The following is a 19,962-nucleotide window of genomic DNA, read 5'->3' on the forward strand; positions in this document are numbered from 1 at the left end:
GGCCGCTCCATTCACGTTTTTTACTAAAGCACCCACACAAGTTTCTGTGCAATGTACAAACAACGAGCCGGCCCTGGGGCTACTGCCTTCTCTCCGAGACAGGGAGGCAAGAACCTGACTGACCGATCTAAGCCCCGCCTGCCCCGCATGCAAAGCCCAACCCCAAGATCCCGGGCAGCGACACAGCACCCCCTCTGGTCCCCTCCTGGGGCTGCTCCTCAGCAGGGGGCGCACCAGAGTTTGCCCCTACAATGTTGAATGAAAAAGGTTTCCCCTCCCCTGGGAGTACGGGGGATCCTCAGGTCTGAGAATTCCCCCTGGAAGCGACACTGCCCCCTAGTCATACCTCCCACTCTTCCAGGCCCTAGGGGGACTCAAGGGGGGAGAAACTGAGGCACAGAGAGGTGGAGTGACCTAGCCCAGGCCACTCGGTGAGGCAGTGCAGGGGCTGGCCCGACCCTGACGGCGAGGGAGGGCTGGGCTGGGGAGGAAGGGGCAGGAAGAAGGGTTGACCCCAGAGAGGGCCACACTTGAGGGGCTTGCCCAGGTTGGAAGTCCCCCAGAGTAGGTTCTGAAACTTCCAGGTGCAGCTGCGGGGGGGGGCCTATTGAAGACCCTCCGGAAACAGAGCCCACAGTCTCAGTCCTGGGAGATCCCCCATAGAGCAACCACCAGCCAGGCTATATAGGTCAGTCCTCTGGCAGGCAATCCTTGGCACTGGGAGCCTTTGTCCATTAGTATCAGCCCCGAGGGGGCCATGATGGGGGCCGCCCAATGTCCACTGTGATATTGGTGAAGAGCGGTTGCCGAGACACCTCCAAGACCTGGTACCGCACTGACCCGATGCCATCCCGCTTCATGGTCAGCTTCGTGTTTTGAATCTTGGTAAACCTAGATAAGATGGAAGTGGGTCCAGATCAGGGTTACCCAGTAAACCCAGTAAACCTAGTATGAGATTTCTGGGCTAAGGCTCAAACCACCCTGGCTTCTTCCAGGGATGACTCCGTTCTCTCACCACCCCCTCTGCCCGTCACCTGCTTGGAGCCCTTTTGCTCTGGCATCTGCCTTCAGAACAGAGATCTTAAACCCTTGAATCCAGAACTGTGACACCCTCACAAATCTCTCTCATCTCAGACTTTTCTTCCAAGCCTTAGACCCAGACATGGGTAACCCACAGGCACCTCAAATGTGATGTGTCTTGTGTCGGGTCATCATCTTCACTCCCCAAGCCCCTCTTCTCTGTGCTATCTTCCCTGTCCCTCACCACTTACTTACTGAGCAGTCCCCAAGTGCCAGGCTCTGCTCTAAGTACCAGAGACACAGCCATGAACAGGACAGTAAGGTTCTTCCTCTCATGGCAAGTCTATTCCACTAGGGAAGACAGGTAACGGACAAGAAACACATCCGGGTGCTAAGGGAAACAGGAGAGGGAGACCAAGATGGCTGCCTTGGAAGGGGTGAACATGTGACACCACACTGACAGCAGGGGAAGAGCATCCGGGCAGAGGTAAGCATATCCTGACCCTAAACTGGGAATGAGAATTTGCACAGCAAGGGGTTAGAGCTTAATGGGCCAAGGGCTTAGGAACAGCATGGAGGCTAGAGCATGTAGAGGCGGGGCTATGTAAGTCAGAGGAAGCAGTTTTTTTTATTCTGTGAGTGAGAAGACAGGGATTTTTAGCCCATTGGTGGGGTGGGGTGGGGGTGGGGGGGCAGAGGATGTGAACTGCAGAAGGGCAAGGGGAAACAGGGAAGCTGGTGAGAGGCCACTGCAGTAGTCCAGACAAAATGACAGAGGCGGTGGAGGGAGAGGTGGATGGGCTCAGATGTGTTTTGGGAATGGCACGGACACGACTTTCTGATGGTTTAGACATGGAGGGTGCGTGAAAGAAGAATCCAGGAGAACGGGATCTGAGGCAAAAGCAACTAGGTGGATGGAACCACCATCCAGAGTTCCTTAAGCCAGAAATGCTGTGCTGTTTTGCCACGTCCTCACCCAAGGCAGATATCACGAACTGATGATGACACCTAGGCCTGAAACAGGACCTAGGCTCCTGGCATGTGCTTCTAGAGCTCTGCTCCCACCCTCATCCCAACTGTTTGGACCTTTCCGGTCCTTCCGAGCTCGGCTTGGATCCCTCTCTGGAGCCATCCCAACACCGAGAACCCTCCCTTGGATGCCCTGCAGCCCCTCTTCTCCCTCCCCCACTCACCACATCTGTTATCTGAACTGCTCTTTCTTCAGCTCCCCGTGCCCTGTGCTTCATGCTCCTGCCAAATGTCAACCTTCCACTGGTGCTGCAACCGACCTCCCCACTCTTATATCCTGGGTTCAGAACAGAACAAGCCTACTGCTCCATCTGGGGGCACAGCAGGCACACACCTATCACACCCCTGGGCCCGGCGGATTCCTCCAAGCCTGGACGGCTCCCTTCCTGGCCCACCAGCAGCTCTGCCAGCCCTTCACCTTCTTCAAACTCAAAGGGTGATCCTTTCAAACGCAAATCTCATCCTGCCCGTCCCCTGCTTAAAGCCCTTCTGTGACTCCCCAGTGCCCCTGGGACAAAAGTGAAACTCTCATCTTGGGATATGCGACCCCAAACACCCAGCACTGACCCCTCTACTGTCACTCCCAGCCTTCAGAGATTGTAATACCAGACTTTCAGACTCTCGGCATGTTCACATTTCAGACTCCTGCAAATGCTATTCCTTTTCAAACTGACCACCTCCACTAGCCTGGTGAAGATAGCACTGTGCCCAAGGCAGGTGTGTGACAAGTACCTATTGAATAAATAACCTTTCCAAGTTCCAAGTTTACCATCACCTCCTCCAGGAGGACTCCCACCATCACTCCCTCTTTCTGCCAGGACAGTACATGCCCTGAACCTTGTGCTGCAACTGCCTGTCTCCCTCCCTGGAATGAACTTCACATGGGATGTCCAGCTGGGACTGGCTCTGGGCCCCCCTCCCACCAAGGTTAAAGCAGTGCCAGGAAGTGCCGGTCTACACTGCATGCGCCCTCAGGTGCTCCTCCCAGCCAGCACCAGACACCAAATATTGCCGCATCCTCAGGGACGGAGCAGCCCACTCCCATCTCAGAGAGGCCAGCACTATCTTTCCGCGCCCTGCCCCACATCGCTCAGGCCACCTTTATTGGGTACCCAGGCCCAGGAGCTGTGCCCGGCACCTGCTATCTCTTGTCCCATCTGCTCTGGCACAAGGGAGGTCTGTGATGACACCGACAGGAATGTAATCTACTCGGTGATGATTTGAGCCCTGCCTTTACATTCCTGTCACTTCTCGGAATCAGGAGGACAGAAGTCTGGAGTGAGGCTGAGCTAGGGGCTAGGGAACAGGAATCAGGGATGTGGGAGTCATCTCTAGGAATCGAGGGTCAGGGGCCTTGGGGAAACATCTGGGGATCAGTGGCGCTGGGGAGTCACTTCTAGGGAGTAAGGGATTAAGGGCACTTGGGGTCACCTCTGCGGGTTGGGCTCGTTATGCTTGTCCCGGTCGTGCTTGATCATGCGGTAGCGGCCTATGCGGATGTCTGGGCGCGAGATCTTCATCCCAGTCAGGGAGATCCTGGGGATGGGGACAGACGGGCTGGAGCAGGCACCAGGAAGGGCAAGGAGCCTCGCCCAGTCTGCGCTGCACCTTCTGCACCCGGTCTACTCCCGCCCCGCCCCTACTCACCGGTTGAAGATGTCGTCATCCTCGCCACCCCAGCCCCAGTACTCGTTGGGGAAGCCATTGATTCTCAGAAACTGGGCTTTACTCAGGCCCGACACACCTCCAAAGTACCCAGCATAAGGCAGCCTGTGGCATGGAAGGGCAGGTGTCAGTGAGAGGCCTGAGGGGATTCCAGAGGGAGGGCCAGAGATGGGGTGGGGGAGAGTGTGCCACAAGGGCCAGAAGCAAGGGAGCGCTGGGTGTGGTGCAGACAGTAGGGGTGGGGAGTCTGGGTCCAGTTGAGAAAGGAGCCCTCACCGGAAACCAAACTTGTCCATGGCAATGGCAAAGTGGCGGGGCTGGTCACCACAGCGGTACAGGTTTCGGTCATCCATGGGGACCAGGTCCACGTCACTGAAGATGAAGCAGTCATAGGTGGCATCCTCCTTCAGCGCCTCTAGGAAGCCCACGTTGAGCAGCTTGGCCCGATTGAAGGTGTCCTCACCATGCTGGGGTTGGCGCAGGGGAAAGGTCAGTTCTGGGCCTGTGACTGGCAGGCACCTGCCACTCTACCACTGTCCAGAAGTCCCCAGGGGCCTACTACTACCCCCCGCCCCCGCCCTGCCCTCTGAGTGGATCCCCTAAGTCCAGCTTGTTGTCCTGGACCTGACTTCTAAGGCTTTCCATGACCTGGCTCCAGTCTCCTCTCTGGCTGTTGCCTTCAGACCCCATGGCCCAGCTGTACTATGTTCCTCAGCAGCCCCAGAACATGCCAGGCTTTACTGCCTCAAGGCCTCGGTGTTAGCTCTGGAAGGCTCTCCTTCTCTGCTTATCAGGCTTATGTCTGGCAAGGCCTCTCTGATCAAACCTCCCCTCCTCAGCATAATTATTCATTCTTTCCTATGAGCCTCACTTATGCCAGTGTCTGGGTAAACTGTGATTCAGAGCTCTCATTTCACTCCTTTCACCCCTACATTCCAGCACACCCTACAGCCCTGTCCTTGATGCCAGGCATCATCTTTGTGCTGGTGGGAACCTTAGAGAAGAGCAGCCCTGTATCCCTGCTGAGCACAGTCACAAAATGAGATGAACAATGAATGCCCCAAATGACCAGTGTCTAAGGTAAAGAAACAATGGGGACTGAGCCACTAAGTCTCAGCCACCTGCCCCCTCTGGCTCATCTGGATCCACATCCAACTCCCTGGGCAGCCTCTGGGACTGGGACAGGACCTGGCTAGATTCACTGGTCTCCCCAGCAAAATGACAAGCACAGGGTATACAGCCAGCCATGGCCCAGTGAGCCTGGGGGTCCCCTGAGAAATAGGGCTGCAGGGCCAGGCCTCCTTGAGGCTGGGTTCCTGGCCATGCAGGCCCAAGCTCCAAATTCTGGCCAGAGCGAGGAGGATCCCATGGAAGGAGGTGACCCCGAGCCCCTGTCCCAACTCATAAATTACAGACTGGAGCCAGACTGGAGAGGGTGGGCCCTGCTGGAAGAAGAAGAGGAATCCTGACCCCTCCTTCCCACCAGCCAACCTGGGCCTGATGGGGTGGGAGCTGCTCCCCTAAACCACCTAGCCCTGCTTGCTCTCTTTCCTCCCGGCCCTTCACTTCTCTCCTACCAGCCCTTGCAGCAACTCTGTGTTTTCTCCTGGCTCATCGGCTCTCCTTTCTGACCTCTCTCACCAGCCAGGAGCCCTAGGTTTCTCCCACGCAGCTCATAAGCATGCTCAATTTTACCCCATCTGAAAAATAAACCTCTCTCTAGCCACCGCCCTACCTTTGCCTTCCCTTCTCAGCAGAGTAGTTTTTTAAAGAGTTGTCTCCAATTGGCTATTTCCATTTTGTCAAATCTGATTCCTTCTTCAACCCACTGCAATCTGCTTCCGCCCCCACCATGCCCCTGAAATGGCTCTCGCTGGGCCCACCTTGTTGCTAAATCCACTGGACGCTTCTTAGTCCACATCCTCACTCCCCCGGCAATACTCACGTAGCCACCATGCTTCCTTCTGGACACTTATTCCTGGGCCTCTGGGATACCACACTCTCCAGGGGCTCCTTGAACATTTCTGGCCAACCTTCACAGCCTCTGTGGCAACTGTCCCTTTCTCCACCCGTCCCTTACATACTGGTTTTCTCCTCTCGGGTCCCATGCTCCCTGGGCAGGTTGGATGTTGTTGGGTTTTAAGGACCATGTGCATGCTGGTGGCTCCCAGATCCCTCTCTGCACCTCAGGCCTCACTCCTGGTCCAACTGCCTCCTGAACATTCCTCTCATACTTCACCCAGACACTCAAACTCATCACATGCAAAAAAGAATTCAGAGTCATGTTCTCCCCCCGACTGGCCCAGCTCCTGTGCTCCCATCTCACTCACAGGTGCAGCCAAGCACCTGGCAAACAGCCAAGAAGAAACCCTCGAGGTGCCCTGGAAGAGCAATCTTCCCACTAAGAAACGTACACACCACTCCCTGTTTAGAACCTTCCAGTGGTGCCCCATTACCTGGGGCTCAATTGCTTCACATGCCTCCAGAGACCCTTCTGGATTTGGCCTCCACCAGCAACTCCAGCATCATCTTCGCTACCCACCCTACACGTTGGACTCCACACCTCAGCCAAGAGTTCCCGAACACACGAGACCCATTCTCTCACTGGGGCCTGGGGCCTCCAGTCTGTCTGTTGGCTGATGCCTGTTCATCCCTCAGGGCTGGACAAGGCCTGTATGTGCTCCCACAGCGCCCTGCTCCGACTCATCTCACACCATCTTCCTGGAATCTACAGAGATCCAAGTCTAAGTATGGGAGTCCCAAGTATGGGAAGGAGGACCTGATCGCATCCTCCCCAGACCCCAGCAGCCAGCCCCAGCGAGGCCCGTGGGAAGGCTTAGACACTAAGCTGAGTTCCCGGGCCTCTGCTATGGCCTTGGCCCTGATGCAGACTCCATTTCTCTTTCAGGGTCTAACTCTCCCTCTCCTGGGGCTCCTCCACATCTCCTCACAGCCAGCAGACCCTACATTTCCACCTCCATGGGGCGGGGCCTGTCAACCGTAGACAATGGGGCTCATCCCCATTGAGGCCATGCACACACCTGTCCGTGTGCGTGCCAACATTCGCATGCGCACACTCCTCTTCACACACACGCAAACCTTCCTGTGTGTGCATGGGCGTACACGTAGCCCCAGGCGTACATCCACGGCTCCACACAACCATAGGCAGACAAGAACCCACGGATGCCCCCAACCCCATGGATGCCCCACAAGGCACGTGGGTCCCCACACCTACAGGTGCTTATGGGTTCCCTGGTGGCTGGTGCGCGGCCTGGGGCCACAGGAAGCACACCTGGTTGATGACGTAGACGCCATAGCGCAGCCGCTGTCGCCTCAGGATGGGGTGCAGGTAGTGGAGCCAGTAGCGTAGGTGGTGCTCCCGGTGTCGAAAGGGGATGATGACTGCCACTGTCTGGGCGGGCGTGCAGTCAGGTGGTGTATAGCGGCCGCCCAGAAGCACGCCTGGGTTCTCCCTCTGCACCCGCTCCAGTGGCATGGGTGAGGTGAACTCAATCAGCAGTCGCCCCACTGCAGGCAGGACGGTAGCGGGAATCAGGCCTTCATCAGAATCCAGGGACACCAGCCCTCTCCCGCAGCCCAGGGGTGGGCAAGGGAACCCCAGGAACAGCCCTCTCGCAACAGACCCGGAGCCCCAGCGCTCCCATGGGTCATTCCCCAAATCAAAATGGTCAGGTCTTCTGCCCACCCCAATAGGCAGGCCCCACCCTGCAGGCTCACCAAGACCAGGCGGCGAGTCAGGACAGGGAGGCAGGATGGGAGCCGTGGGGCCTGGCCGGGCACTGGGAGCCTCAGGGAGCCCCGAGCTGGGGGCAGTGGCGTTGGGCCGAGAGAAGTTGGTGCTGCTGCTGGCAGCTGGGTGGAGGGCACGGGCAGGGCCCCGAGCACTGAAGCGGCTGAAGAAGGCCAGGTGCTGGGCGTAGACGTCAAAGTAGAGGATGACGGCCACGAGAAAGTGCAGCAGGCAGAGAAGGAGCACAGCCTTGCACACGCGCTCCAGCGTCCCCCCCAGCAGTCTGCTCATCCCGCAGGCGGCCGCCGGCCCGCCCGATGGGCCCGGGCATCCGGCTGCCGGCCTGCACAGGGAGAAGAGAGAAACAGACCCAGAAGGTCAGGGCCCTGTGGGCAAGGCTACCCACCCCTCTCCCGCCCGCTGCTCACACTCACGGATCCACATCCTCACACTTACCTGCTCGTACCCCGTGATACTCACAGGCTCACATTCTACCTGCAAACAGATACACAGACACGGTCCCTGGCAACTCACTACTCACACATCCTCACACACCTGAGTACTAACCCACATAGGTGCACATTCGTTGTCCTTGCGGACACACAATACATACACACAAGCACAGCCTCATGCACTCTCACACTCAGGTGCACGACCTTACCATATGTCTTGACACACACTCCCATGTGTTCTCAGAAACACGGACACATGACTTCTAGTCACATTGGTTCATACCTCAACACGGAAACACGTGTTGTTATCTGCAGACCCGTATGTGTACCTGCGCCCCCAGAGGACAACACCCCACAGGGTAGCATCCTCAACCCAGGACTCGTGGTCTGGGGAAGGGAGACCATTTATTGAGTACCCACCATGCAAGGGGGCTTGGTACTCATGACGTCAGTTAGTCTTCCCAGAAGCATGGTGGGCAGTGGTTGGGTTGGATAGGTACCAGTGGCAAGTAGGCCGGGCCAACTAGGACCAGGCTGGGAAGTGGCCCTCAGCATCCAGGAGGCCCAAATACGAATGAGATGTTTATGGGCTCCCTTCCGTCTGGAGCACGAGGTCAAAATACAGGGTGGGGCATGAGACACCCCTCCTCTAAGACCTCAAGGATTGGGATGAACTTTCTGGCGCCTGCGCAGCACTGCTCGTGCTGATTCCCAGAAGAAGGAACATATGGGCCCTGGAGGTGGGTCCAGCACCAGCAGGCAGGAAAGGGTCTGCCTGGGCCACAGCTCCAGCTGCGGTTCCAACAGAGCACCAACACTTCTGGCAATGCTTCAGGAAGCAGGCTGAGTCTCACAGATACCCAGCAGCACACAACCACAGATACCTGGAGTCCCAGCTAAAGTCACCTGCACTCAGGACACACAGAGAACTACATATAGAGTCACAGACACACCCCAGCGACAGTAACAGTAACGCAGAGTCACACACTCACAAACAAAGCCGCTGCTCCTCGATGTACACAGCCATGCATGCAGGCTCCCCGGCAGCTCAGACGCCCGGCCCCACGTGCAAACATTCCCACCCCTCCCTCCGGGGCAGGGGTTCTGGGTCAGGCTGGCGGCCAGGCTGCGAGGTGCGCTTGGGCGGGGCTGGAAGACAGAGCGGCCTGAACACGTGGCTCCCGGGACGGGGGAGGCAGCGAAGACCGGGTGGGTGTGGAGCCGGGGCGGGGGGCGGGGGGGGGGCGTGGATGTGGGGCGGGGGCCGAGCCAAGGGGGAAACGTGAGTGGAGCGCCTCCCCGAGCCACGAGGCCGGGGCGAGCGAGGACAATAAGGGAGGCTGGCAGGGGGCGGGCAGAAGAGTCCGGGGGGAGCCGAGGGGGAGGGGTGGGGGTGGGGTGGGGAAACGCCAGGCCGGGGTCTGACCGCCGGCGCCTCTCACCGGCTCCTGGGCGGGGATCGCGGGGCCGCGCTCGGGGCGCTCCTGGCGGGGCCGGGTCTGGAATGTCGGGGCCCTGGGCTGGGGGCCGCGCGCGCACCCCTCTCACCCGGCGCTCGGGGCTCAGCAGGGGGTGCCGCTCCTGCTCGGGCTGGGTTCCCGGCTCCCGCGGCTGCGGACGGCTCCGTCCCCCATGGCCCGGCCCCGCCGCCTCCCGCCGCCCGGTCAGCGGCCCCTGCGGCCCCCGGGCCGCCTCCCGCCGCCGCCGCGGGCCATGGAGCCGAGCCGCCCCGGGGGGCAGGGCGGGGCCGGGCGGCCGGGCAGACCCACGGACCCGAGGACCGATGGACCACAGCGCCGCCGCCTCCCTCCCGCGCTACGGCGCCTCGGAGGGGCAGGCCCGGCCGGCGCGCCCGCGCGCGCGCCCCCGCGGCCCCCGCCTCCAGCGCGCCCGCACCCGCCGCGCGCCTCCGCCACCCGCCCCTCCCGCCGGCGGCCAAGCGCGGCGGGGCGAGGGGCCGGGGGTAGCGAGGGACCGGAGAGGGGCGGACATCGGTAAGGTCACTCCAGAGATTGGATTCGGGGCCTGGATGGGGCGGTGTGGGTGGGTCAAACCCATTTCGGGGTGGGTGTGGGCTGGAGCTCGAACTCCGCCGAAGAAGGGGGCCTGGAAGTTAGGCGACACAAACAGGGAGGTTAGGGATTTGTCAATTCATCGATAGGAACAGGATTAAAGGCCCGCCAGCTGGGCAGGACCCCTAAAGGTGAGGACAGACGTGTGCGGCAGTGGCTTCCAGGGTAACAGGAGGTTGGTTAAGAGACTGCACGGAAGTGGGAGGAACTGGACAGGGCCCTGGGAACAAGAATTCAAATTTGTTACTGGCAGGGGATGGCACGGGGATAGGCAGAGGCAAATGAATGGGCTCCAAGCTCCAGAGGGGTAGAGTGTGATGGATGCCGGAGGGTAGAGCCAGGTAAGCAGATGGCTCATCTGGGCTTAGACAAAACCTTGAAGACATGGGACTAAGGACAGACCCTTCCCCTGCACAATCACCTGGGTCCATATCCCCAGACTCCCTTGTTCCTTTCAATAAGGATGTTCAGGGCTAGAGTCCTTAGCCCAGCACCATACCTCCCCACCCAGGAACTAGTTCTGTCCAGAGTAGAGACTATGTATGAGCCAGAAAAGTGCCAAGAGGCTGACATTAGGTTGAGGCCTACAGGCCCATTTACCCTCCCTCCCTGAAAGAAAGTAGCAAAGGAAGGCAACAGAGGCGGCACTGACCCAGACAAATACCACGTTTATTTCACAAACACCAGGAAAATGGGTTAGGGGTGGAGGTGGGACACAGGTGCACAGCTGCACACGGTCATCAGTGACCCACTTCCCACACTGAGGCTCCAGCCAGGCAGTGCTTCCGAGTTGACAAACAAGTGAGTGCAGGGAGGGCTCTTGAACACAAGCCCCCTGAAAGGCCAAGGATGACAGCTCCAGCTGTCCCAGGAAAACCACAAATAAATAAGAGTGGGACACAGCCCCACCCATACAGATCATCTAGTCACCCATCTTCACTCTCGAGGTCTGCAAAAGAAGAACAGGAGAAATCAGACAGAGGCAGAGCAATAGATAAAACAGTGACAAATGACAGATCAGGCCTAGCAAACCCATGGCAGGATGGACAGACCACAACAGATGGATGACTAGACCAGGATGGGCATGCTGTGACAAACACAGATGAACAAGGACAGTCAGACAACCAGAGTTAGGCGTGGGACAGAGAGATGGAGAGAAGTGGCATATGGACAGGACCAGTCACCAAGAGTCAACCCAGCTAAGCACTCAGTCACATTCAGACCATCAGGCTGATCCTTAGCCATGCTCACACATTGTCAAAGACAAGATGCACACAATTCAGACATGCTGTCCTACTGACAGCATACATACACACAAGCCCTGAGAAACATAGTCAAACACACCAAGACAGACTGACACACAGCCAAGATCCCAACCCAGTCTAGACTACAAATAAACAGACAAAAAAATAACAGAACAGAAAGACTCAATGAAAGACAAAGACACAAAGCAGCAGGGAAATAAACATTACAGTTATCAATGATACCAGATTAGAAAGCTTCAAACAGAGAAACCAAAAAATGGGAATGAAATGGGGGGAGCTATTCAGGGGTTCTATGGTTATAGAGGGAAAGGGAGCACCGTGGCTCCTCTGGAAGGAGAATGAGTCTGGATTGGGGACAAGGACACAGGTTCCCCCAGGGGATTCATCACCTGAAGGATTGCAACAATGACCCCAAAGAGGCCAATGGCACTGCCAAAGATCTCCACGATGAGAATCTTTACAAAGAGGCTGGGGTTCTGTGCATCAGCCAGGGCAGCTCCACTGCCCACGATGCCCACGCAGACTCCACAGAAGAGATTAGACAGGCCCACTGTGAGGCCTGCCCCAAACATGGAGTAGCCTGGGGGGATGGAAAGAGAGTATTGAGGCCAAGCCAGGCACAAGGGGAGAGGAAGACAAGGGCCCAAGATGGACTAATGGGGCCAGTCACCACCCCAACTCGGCAAAGCAGGCCAAACAAAGTGAGAGACTATTGAAATAAGTCTAAGCTGGGCCATGGAAGGGGGGGAAACAGACATGAAGCCCCAGCTTTTTTTCCTTCACACATCCACCTACCTGCATGGTAGTTTCGATGTCCAATGGCCTGGGGGTCAGTGGCACTGAAAGGCTGTGGGAGACAGAAAAGTAATCCGAAACCACCCCTTATGCCACTCCCCCTCCCTCAATATCACTAAGCATTGTACCCAACACACTGGAATAGATGCCCACCCTACCCTGGTTCTCCATACCTCAGCCATGTTGCTAATCACAATTGCCATGATGATGCCATAGATGGCCACAGCCTCACAGAAGATGATGCTGGTAGTGGTAGTGGTGGCCATGGGGATGGAGAGGAGAAAATAAGAAAGAAACCAACCTTCGTCCCCAGAGAGTCCCCAGCCACCATTCCCCCCACTGATACCCCACCCCATTGGGGGCTGGTCAGGAGCAGCATGTCAGATCAAACAAATATGCAGCTCACAATGCATCTGGTTCTGACAACCATCCGAAGGCCCTACACTTACCTGACCAGGTTCTTGGTCTTGATCCTGGGGGCCTTCACCCCTCCCCCAATGATAGAAGAGCCAGTAATATAGATGCCCCTGGTGGAAGGATAAGAAACTGATGAGCAGAGCCCAAGCTTGTCACTGACCCCAGGATGACTAAGGACCCAATGACCACCTGCTATGACTCAGCCCCTCCCCCCAGTCCCACCACCCCAACACTCACCATGCTGCCCCAACCACAGACAGGGAGATAGCCAGACCAATGCCCAAGTTTGACCACATGAAGGGGGAAGTCTCAGTCAGGAACCTGGTGTGGAAACAGGGAGGAAAGCAATTTCAGCCCCAGTGGAGAAGTGGGCACGAAATCCAGCCCCCAACCCCCCATACCCCCCGGTCCTAGATGTTGGGACAAAACATTTCATATCTCCCAAAGGTCCATATCGCAGGTAGCTGGGGATGGGGTGGAGTAGAGGCCTTAGGTCAGAGAGGAAAGGCTGCAGAAAAGCTCCTAGGGGAATCCTCTCCCTGCCCTCCCTTACCATGCCACATCAAAGCGGAAACCCAAGTCAAAAATGGTGTAGCAGATTCCTGCAGCAGTGAGAGAAAAAAAAAAGGGGGGGGGTGGTTAGAGACGGCTCTCCAAAGAGAAGCTTCTCAACTTAGACAAGAAATTGCTGCCCGGCTGATGTGCCATCTCCTCGAAGGTCTGCCTACACCTAGGTCAAGGGAGAGTCCTCAAGCTGGCTTTCGTGTCAAAGCGCGGCTATCTATTCAAATCCCTCTGCTCAGGCCTCCATTTTCTGCCACTCCCTCAGTACAATATCCCCCCGCCCGGTGACTCCTCCTCCCAGACCAAGTCCCTCCACCGGCAGCTACTGGCAGACCTGGACACTCTGGAGAAAAGAAGGGAGCAGAAGCTCTGGCCGAGAACACCAGATTCCACCAGCCCAGTCTGAGCCGCTGTTTACCCAACAAGCTGTGGGTGGGGGAGGGCAAAACGACCGGGAAAAGAGGAACTGGAACAGTCGGCTCGTGACCCAAGCAGGCCCATCAGGAGCAAGCGAGGGGCGGCAGCAGTGAGACGGGGGGAGGAGGTGGTAGTGACCGAGAGGGACCGGGGCTGCTCTCGCGGCCCCTACCTCCCACCGCCCGCGCCCCTCCTTCAAGGAGCTGGTGATCTGGGTCTCCTCTGTCAGGGTCAGAAGCCCCAAAAGGCATGAGGCAAGTTCTCGAGCCTCAGGCACAGGGCCAGCATAGGGGCCCAGCATTCCCGGGACTCCACTTCTCCCTCTGGGCTCTAACCCCACCAGCTCGGACTGGATGTCGGCCCCGCCCGCCAGGGCCCGGCCTCACCCACGACGAGCATGCAGGCCCAAAAGGCCACGAAGACCCCGGAGTAGAGCAGCGCTAGCCCCGTCATGGCGGCAACGACGGCGGGGCTCGGGTCCGTGGGGCCACTGCTAAACCCGCGTCCCTGCGTCCACCGTCCGCCCCGCAGTCTGTCCGCCCGCCCCGCAGCGTCACCTGACTTATCCACGTGACGCGCCCGCACCACGTGACCCCGCGCCGCGTCGCCTCCAGTCTAGAACTTGGCGACGCCGGAACTGCAAGCGGTAAGGATTGTGGTTGTTGTAGTCTTGCGCTTCGGAAGAGGCTCTGGCGTCATTAGTACCTCGACCTCTAGGTGGTCCCTGTCGCGTCTCCAAATCTGCGCTTCCTCAGCCCTGACATTCAGTCCCAGATCGGCCCACCAGCCCTGCAATACACCGGAGCCTGCTCTTGAGCCTCCCTAGCTTAGCCTCCAAGCCATTGCTTGGATCCCCTGGGCCCCCTCCCTTGTCGTCCTACCCAGTTCCGTGAGAGTGTCATGCTTTCTCACCTTGCTCATGCTTTCTTCTGCCTGGAGCACTCTTCTTCGTGCTCATCCCGTTGCCCAGCTAACACCTACTGGTCCCCGGAAAGCCCTGTCAGGAAGCCTTCCCTAACCCAGAGGCAGGGTGATAACCTGCTCTGGGCTTCCCGGTTGCCCTGGTGATCCTTACGAAACTTCAGATCATGTCACTCTTTGGTTTAAAATGCCATTTCACTTGGAATAAAAGCCACAGTCCTTATAATGGCCCACTAGGCCTCTCCCAGTGCGGCTTCCCATGCCCCTTACCTGACTTCATCTAATATTCTTCCACTAACTGCTTTTCCTTGAACATACCAGCCATACCCCCAGTACATCACCCTTGCACTTGTTCTCTGTTCTAGTTATCCACGTGGCTCACTCCATAACTTCCTTTTGGTCTTTGTCACATTCTTCAAAAGGCCTTCCCTAACTATCTTGCTGAATATTGCAACCCACTCTTCCTTACACTCCTTCCCAGCTTTATAGTTCCCCATAGTACTTATCACCATCTGGCATGCCAATTATTTTGTTCATCTCTTCCCTCCCCCCCCCCCCCCCGCCCCATGAGAATGTAAGCAGTATGAAAGGGTTTTTGAGCTTACTGCTGTATTCCCAGTGCCTAGCACACTCCATACATTATCTGTAGAATACACGATTGGTGCCCACCTTGTCTGTTGCCATGGTCCTTTTACAGATCTGCCTCTACCAGTAGACCAGGCACTCCCTGAGGGCAAGGACCTCATCTCCCTGTTCACCTGCTTCTTTAACTAACTTTGGACAATGCCAGCATGCCACGCTTCTCTGCAAATGTGGGGAATGAAGAAGTGTCCACAGGGGCTTCCCTCCTTATAGATGGTACTGTTTCACTGTGTGGCAATTGCTTACTTAACTGCCTCTCTTCCCAATTCCACTATGAGGACAGGAATCCAGTCAAATACAATTCAGACCTTCAGGACCTGTTGTGTTTGACGAATAAAAATAAACAGGAGAAAAAGTATCTAGTTTATTCAAGTTTCTGTGATTTCCCTGAGAAACAAAGTAGTCATTGTAGACCAGCACTGTCCAAAAGAACTTCCTGCAATAATGGAAATGTCCTGTAGCTACACTGTCCTCTCATGTGACTAAATAAGCACTGAAATGTACTTGTTTTTATATAATATTCTATTTTTTTTAACGTTTATTCATTTTTGACAGACACACAGCACAAATAGGGGAGAGGCAGAGAGAGATGGAGACACAAAATGTGCAGCCTCCAGGCTCTGAGCTGTCAGCACAGAGCCTGACATGGGGCTCAACCCCACAAGCCGTGAGATCACAACCTAAGCCAAAGTCAGACACCTAGCCGACTGAGCCACCCAGGTGCCCCTATATAATGTTTTATAATATGCTTGTTATAAATAAATAAAACCTGCATTTTTATTTATTTTACTTACTTTTATTTTTATTTTTTTAATTTGTTTTTTAAAGGTTTATTTATTAAAAAAAAATTTTTTTTTTAACGTTTATTTATTTTTGAGACAGAGAGACAGAGCATGAACGGGGGAGGGTCAGAGAGAGGGAGACACAGAATCTGAAACAGGCTCCAGGCTCTGAGCTGTCAGCACAGAGCCCGACGCGGGGCTCGAACTCACGGACCGCGAGATCATGACCTGAGCTGAAGTCAGCCGCTTAACCGACTGAGCCACCCAGGCGCCCCAAGGTTTATTTATTTTTGAGAGAGAGAGAGAGAGGGAGTCAGAGCATGAGTCAGGGAGGGGCAGACACAGACACACAGAATCTGAAATAGGCTCCAGGCTCTGAGCTGTCAGCACAGAGCCCCATGTGGGGCTCGAACCCATGAACTGTGAGATCATGACTTGAGCTGAAGCAGGATGCTTAACCGACTAAGCCACCCCGGTGCCCCTATTTATTTTACTTAGTTTTAAAGTTTATTTTTAATAATCTCTACATTCAACACAAGGCTCGAACTCACAACCCTGAGAGATCAAGAGTCTCATGCTCTTCTGACTGAGCCAGCCAGGCACCTTAAGAAACTGAGTTTTTAATTTTAACTAGTTTAAGTTCATGTTTAAATAGCCATACGTGTCTAGCAGTTGCTTTATTGGACAACACAGGTCTAGACCAGTGGTTCTCAGCGAGGGACAGTTTTGCCCCACAGGAGACATTTGTCAATGTCTGGAGGCATTTTTGGTTATCACAATTGAAGAAGGGTATGTTAGGGGCATCTAGTGGGCAGAAGCCAGAGATAATGCTGAACATCCTATAACGTAAGGATAGCCCCTCACAGCAATGAATTATCTGACCCAAATTTGTCAATAGTACCAAAGTTGAGAAATCCTGGTCTAGACCACCTGGAACCTTTGACAAGGGTAGAACCTCAATTGCACACCAGAAACTGGGACTGGCCAGAGGTCCTGGGCTGTTCCCAGGAGGACAGACGGACCTATAAGACTTCAGGAAACCCCAAGTCAGTCCCCATCAGTTCAACAGACATTTATTAAACCGCTATATGCTAAGCCTCATGCCAGTGCCACAACAGGACAGAGCTGGGTCCCCTTCTTCAGTGAGGGGCTGTCTGTCCTTCCCTGCATCAAGGATCCAGGCAGAGGAGTGGGGTTGATCCAGGGAGTATTAAAGGTCTTTGCAGCAATTCTTCAGCCCATCTGTGTCTCTGGCCCCACATGGTATCAGCTGCCTCCCTCATCCTCATAGGCGATGGCAATCCCTCGTCTTCCACTCACAGCTCCTGTCGCCGGTGTCTGACCCAGACGGGGTTGCAGCCCCTGCCAGCTCCGGGAACTAAGGAATGAAGCTGCAGAGAGAGGGGACTGAGGCCAAGTGGGCTGAATTTGGGGAAAGAGTTCAGCTGGGAGCAGAGACTTGGCACACTTACCTGCAGGGCTGCTCTCAGCCAGCTCCAGCTGGGGCCGCAAGGTCAGGGCCAAGCATCCAGGATCATTTGATGGCTTCCAGACAGGTGGGGGTCGGAGTTCCCCAGTAATGAGTGACACATCTGGGGTGTCCCACAGTTCTGAGTCAGGTGGTGGGAGGGGCACGTGGAAGGGAGAGCCTGGAGGGAGAAAGAGGATCCATACCGGCCCAATTCCATGCCCCAAGTGGTTCCAGCTCAGGCAGTACCCCACCACTCACCAGGCAATAAATCCGCGTAATGTGTGAGGTAGGGAGCCAGGCCTGAAGGTGGCCAGGCAGGGTTGCAGGCAGCCTCCAGCTCACATGGTGCCAATACAGGCCGGAAGAAGCCACCAGAAGGTTGTGGAGCTAGAGCACCAAGAGGGCAGGCCAATAGCACAAAGACATCCATTTCAGGAAAGTTGGCAAGCTTAGGAGGTGTGGGCCGCCCCAGGGCCAACACATAGCTACGCTTGCCTGCAGCCTGAGCCAGGTTCCGCAAGTGTGACAATGCTTCACGGTGTCGGGCCACACCCAAAGTACCTGCCAACAGCCCCACCACTCGGGCATCTCTGGCCCTCTCTACCAGGTAGTGTCTACGTGCCCTTAGCCGTCCAGCCCGGACACCTTCATCCTGAGTCTGCCCTGTGTCCGGGCAGCAGGTGAAGAACGGCTGCCCTGGTGCCCAGCCCAAGAGCAACCGGCTCAGGTCTGGGTCAAGGTCAAGGTCAGTGCTGGCTTCAGAGCCCCCCACATAAAAGGCACCATATTCTTCCAGACACCTCCCTGGAGCCAGGGGAAAGCGGCGCCCAAAACGCTCCAGGGGCTCAGGTTCTGGACTGCAGGAACCCACTGGCAAGGGAAGAGCTGGGCTGGAGACAAGCAGGTCCAGGTACCGTGGGCGCAGGAGAGTGGCCAAGGCCTCTGGAAGAAAGGGGTGGTGTCAGGAACCCTTTCATCCCCAAAAGGCTGAATGTGACCCAAAAGCAAAGAATGGGATCAAGGCCATATCGAGAGCTCTACAGGAATGTACTGAAATGGGGCTATCAAGGCACTAAGCAGTTGGTCCACCCTTCCTGCATGCACAGGCAAAAACGCTCACCCAGGGCATGGGCACAGGCTGGCTCACTTAGCAGCACCACAGGCGCTTTGGGGTCTGGGTTCTGGGCCTCAAAGGCCTTGGCGCAGAGCTCCAAGTGCACAGAACGTTGACCAAGGACGAAGGCCACAGGCAGTGGGCGAGCTGGAGGGCTTAAGCAGGCAGGGCCAAAATGTACAAGGGCCTGAGCTCCAGCTTGCTCAGCACCCAGTACATCCACACAGCAGCTGCAGGAAAGATACCATTAGTGAGAAGAGTTCTCATCAGGAAAAGCTGCCTTTCATGGGAAATGTGGTCACTGAAGAAAATAATGTTATGAAAAGAAGACACTGTCATTGAGGGGAGGAAGGATCAGGAGAGGAGGAATCATCATCAAGGAAAAACACAGCCGCTGGGGGCAGACACTGTCCTAGGGGGGAAACACCATGAGCCCTGCATCAGTAGACCTACACCACCCTCAATCTTCAAGCTCAAATTCACACCTGCCATAAGCTGTGTCGCCCAGAATGAACATCTTCGACCCTGTGGTCTCCTCCAGTCGTGCAGCCACGGCCCCAGCATCTCCCAATAGCTGGTCAGGGAACTGCAAGGCCACCTGTAAGCATAAGCCATGGAGTCATGAACAACCTCTCCTCCACCGAGGGCCTCTTAAGGAAAACCTTCCAAGAGTCCCTACCTGACCTTCAAAGCCCCTCCTCCCAGAGGAGCAACTCCTCCCGCACCTCCATCCTCACAAAATTACACCAAGATCCCGATCTTCTGGGCGACCCATCCAGAGGTGAGCCACCCCTCCCCAATCTGCCCTTACCCGCTGACACTCTAGGTCGCGGACAAATCCAGCGACTCGCTCCAGCTCGTACACGCGGTCCAGGTCCGCGAGAGGAGTGAGCACTCCGGCAGCGCCCGCCTCTCGCTGCAGCGCTGCCTCCGCGGGGCTGCTGAACGTAGACTCCATGAGGTACAGCTTGGGTGGCAGAAAGCAGCAGGGACCTCCCTCGGTCAGCCTCAGGCACCGCGTCCTCAAAAGCAACCCCCAAAGAGTCAGAGTCACTTGGTGGGGACGGTGGGGCTGGGAAATCAGTGCGCAGCCCTTGAACCATCCCTCCACCCCTCCAAATTCACGTTTCTCCGTTACACCACTACACACGGACCAACGAGGGAATTACTTCCGGGTTTTTGAGGCGGGGCTGGTGGTAGTTTTACCAATCAAACTAGCACGGCTCCCGCCCTCCAATCCTCGCCAGGCCGCCCACAGAGAACCAATAATCTGTCTCAGAGCCCCAGGCAATCGGTACTACCTCAGAAGGCGCGGGGCCTTGTGGGTATTGTAGTTCCCCTGGACCGCCTCTCCAGGCATTCGCTTTCCGTTCCCAAACCGCCAGCAGAGCTCAGAAAAACCGACCCCTAAGGGCGCCTGGTTGGCTCAGTTGGTGCAGCATGCGACCCCTGATCTCAGGGTCGTGAGTTTGAGCCCCACGTTGGGTGTAGAGATTAAATAAACTTAAAAAAAAAAAAAAAAAGCAACTCCCTGAAAATACTCCAGTTTGAGAACTTCATGTGCATTCTATCATTTGGGAGGTGA

At 56.2% G+C, this 19,962-nt stretch overlaps 3 protein-coding genes across 10 annotated transcripts; all 3 read right to left on the reverse strand.

Annotated features, from left to right (window-relative positions):
- Positions 1-4: 4 nt before the first annotated feature.
- On the reverse strand, positions 5-9,753 carry B4GALT2 (beta-1,4-galactosyltransferase 2). Of its 3 annotated transcripts, none has more exons than XM_058717690.1 (7): positions 9,466-9,753; positions 7,453-7,808; positions 7,007-7,242; positions 3,991-4,181; positions 3,697-3,819; positions 3,481-3,585; positions 5-891 (listed from the first exon to the last, which is right to left on the reverse strand). In XM_058717690.1, exons 2-7 carry the CDS (start codon positions 7,754-7,756, stop codon positions 741-743), a joined length of 1,110 nt encoding a protein of 369 aa, XP_058573673.1. In that variant the 5' UTR covers positions 7,757-7,808; positions 9,466-9,753; the 3' UTR covers positions 5-740. The 3 variants fall into 3 exon arrangements, with proteins under 3 accessions (XP_058573673.1, XP_058573674.1, XP_058573672.1); XM_058717691.1 differs by having other exon boundaries at positions 9,360-9,753; XM_058717689.1 differs by lacking the exon at positions 9,466-9,753 and adding an exon at positions 8,910-9,066.
- Positions 9,754-10,637: 884 nt separating this feature from the next.
- On the reverse strand, positions 10,638-14,013 carry ATP6V0B (ATPase H+ transporting V0 subunit b). 3 transcript variants are annotated; one of them, XM_058717700.1, is made up of 8 exons: positions 13,834-14,013; positions 13,020-13,068; positions 12,704-12,787; positions 12,499-12,576; positions 12,223-12,292; positions 12,050-12,101; positions 11,644-11,834; positions 10,638-10,938 (listed from the first exon to the last, which is right to left on the reverse strand). In XM_058717700.1, exons 1-8 carry the CDS (start codon positions 13,898-13,900, stop codon positions 10,912-10,914), a joined length of 618 nt encoding a protein of 205 aa, XP_058573683.1. In that variant the 5' UTR covers positions 13,901-14,013; the 3' UTR covers positions 10,638-10,911. The 3 variants fall into 3 exon arrangements, with proteins under 3 accessions (XP_058573683.1, XP_058573684.1, XP_058573685.1); XM_058717701.1 differs by lacking the exon at positions 13,834-14,013 and adding an exon at positions 13,365-13,389; XM_058717702.1 differs by lacking the exon at positions 13,020-13,068 and having other exon boundaries at positions 13,834-13,978.
- Positions 14,014-16,849: 2,836 nt separating this feature from the next.
- DPH2 (diphthamide biosynthesis 2) lies at positions 16,850-19,555 on the reverse strand. 4 transcript variants are annotated; one of them, XM_058717697.1, is made up of 7 exons: positions 19,189-19,525; positions 18,863-18,975; positions 18,384-18,607; positions 18,047-18,205; positions 17,522-17,650; positions 17,265-17,441; positions 16,850-17,183 (listed from the first exon to the last, which is right to left on the reverse strand). In XM_058717697.1, exons 1-7 carry the CDS (start codon positions 19,333-19,335, stop codon positions 17,059-17,061), a joined length of 1,074 nt encoding a protein of 357 aa, XP_058573680.1. In that variant the 5' UTR covers positions 19,336-19,525; the 3' UTR covers positions 16,850-17,058. The 4 variants fall into 4 exon arrangements, with proteins under 4 accessions (XP_058573680.1, XP_058573679.1, XP_058573681.1 ...); XM_058717696.1 differs by having other exon boundaries at positions 17,522-18,205; positions 19,189-19,555; XM_058717698.1 differs by lacking the exon at positions 18,047-18,205.
- Positions 19,556-19,962: the final 407 nt, after the last annotated feature.

This window comes from Neofelis nebulosa, chromosome 2 (genome assembly GCF_028018385.1).
Source record: "Neofelis nebulosa isolate mNeoNeb1 chromosome 2, mNeoNeb1.pri, whole genome shotgun sequence".
Classification (NCBI taxonomy): Eukaryota; Metazoa; Chordata; class Mammalia; order Carnivora; family Felidae; genus Neofelis; species Neofelis nebulosa.

Excerpts from the sequence above, each read along its gene's own strand:
- DPH2 (XM_058717696.1), bottom strand. The coding sequence starts at position 19,335 with ATGGAGTCTACGTTCAGCAGCCCCGCGGAGGCAGCGCTGCAGCGAGAG. Across the intron at positions 18,206-18,383 it reads AGCCTGTGCCCATGCCCTGG|AGGCCTTGGCCACTCTCCTG; the intron begins GTGAGCGTTTTT and ends CCTTTCTTCCAG. Across the intron at positions 17,442-17,521 it reads TTACGCGGATTTATTGCCTG|GCTCTCCCTTCCACGTGCCC; the intron begins GTGAGTGGTGGG and ends TTCTCCCTCCAG.
- ATP6V0B (XM_058717700.1), bottom strand. The coding sequence starts at position 13,900 with ATGACGGGGCTAGCGCTGCTCTACTCCGGGGTCTTCGTGGCCTTTTGG. Across the intron at positions 12,788-13,019 it reads TTCCGCTTTGATGTGGCATG|GTTCCTGACTGAGACTTCCC; the intron begins GTAAGGGAGGGC and ends TTTCCACACCAG. Across the intron at positions 12,293-12,498 it reads AAGACCAAGAACCTGGTCAG|CATCATCTTCTGTGAGGCTG; the intron begins GTAAGTGTAGGG and ends TACCACTACCAG.
- B4GALT2 (XM_058717689.1), bottom strand. The coding sequence starts at position 8,944 with ATGGCTGTGTACATCGAGGAGCAGCGGCTTTGTTT. Across the intron at positions 4,182-7,006 it reads GCGTCTACGTCATCAACCAG|CATGGTGAGGACACCTTCAA; the intron begins GTGTGCTTCCTG and ends CGCCAACCCCAG. Across the intron at positions 3,586-3,696 it reads GATGACGACATCTTCAACCG|GATCTCCCTGACTGGGATGA; the intron begins GTGAGTAGGGGC and ends CCCCATCCCCAG.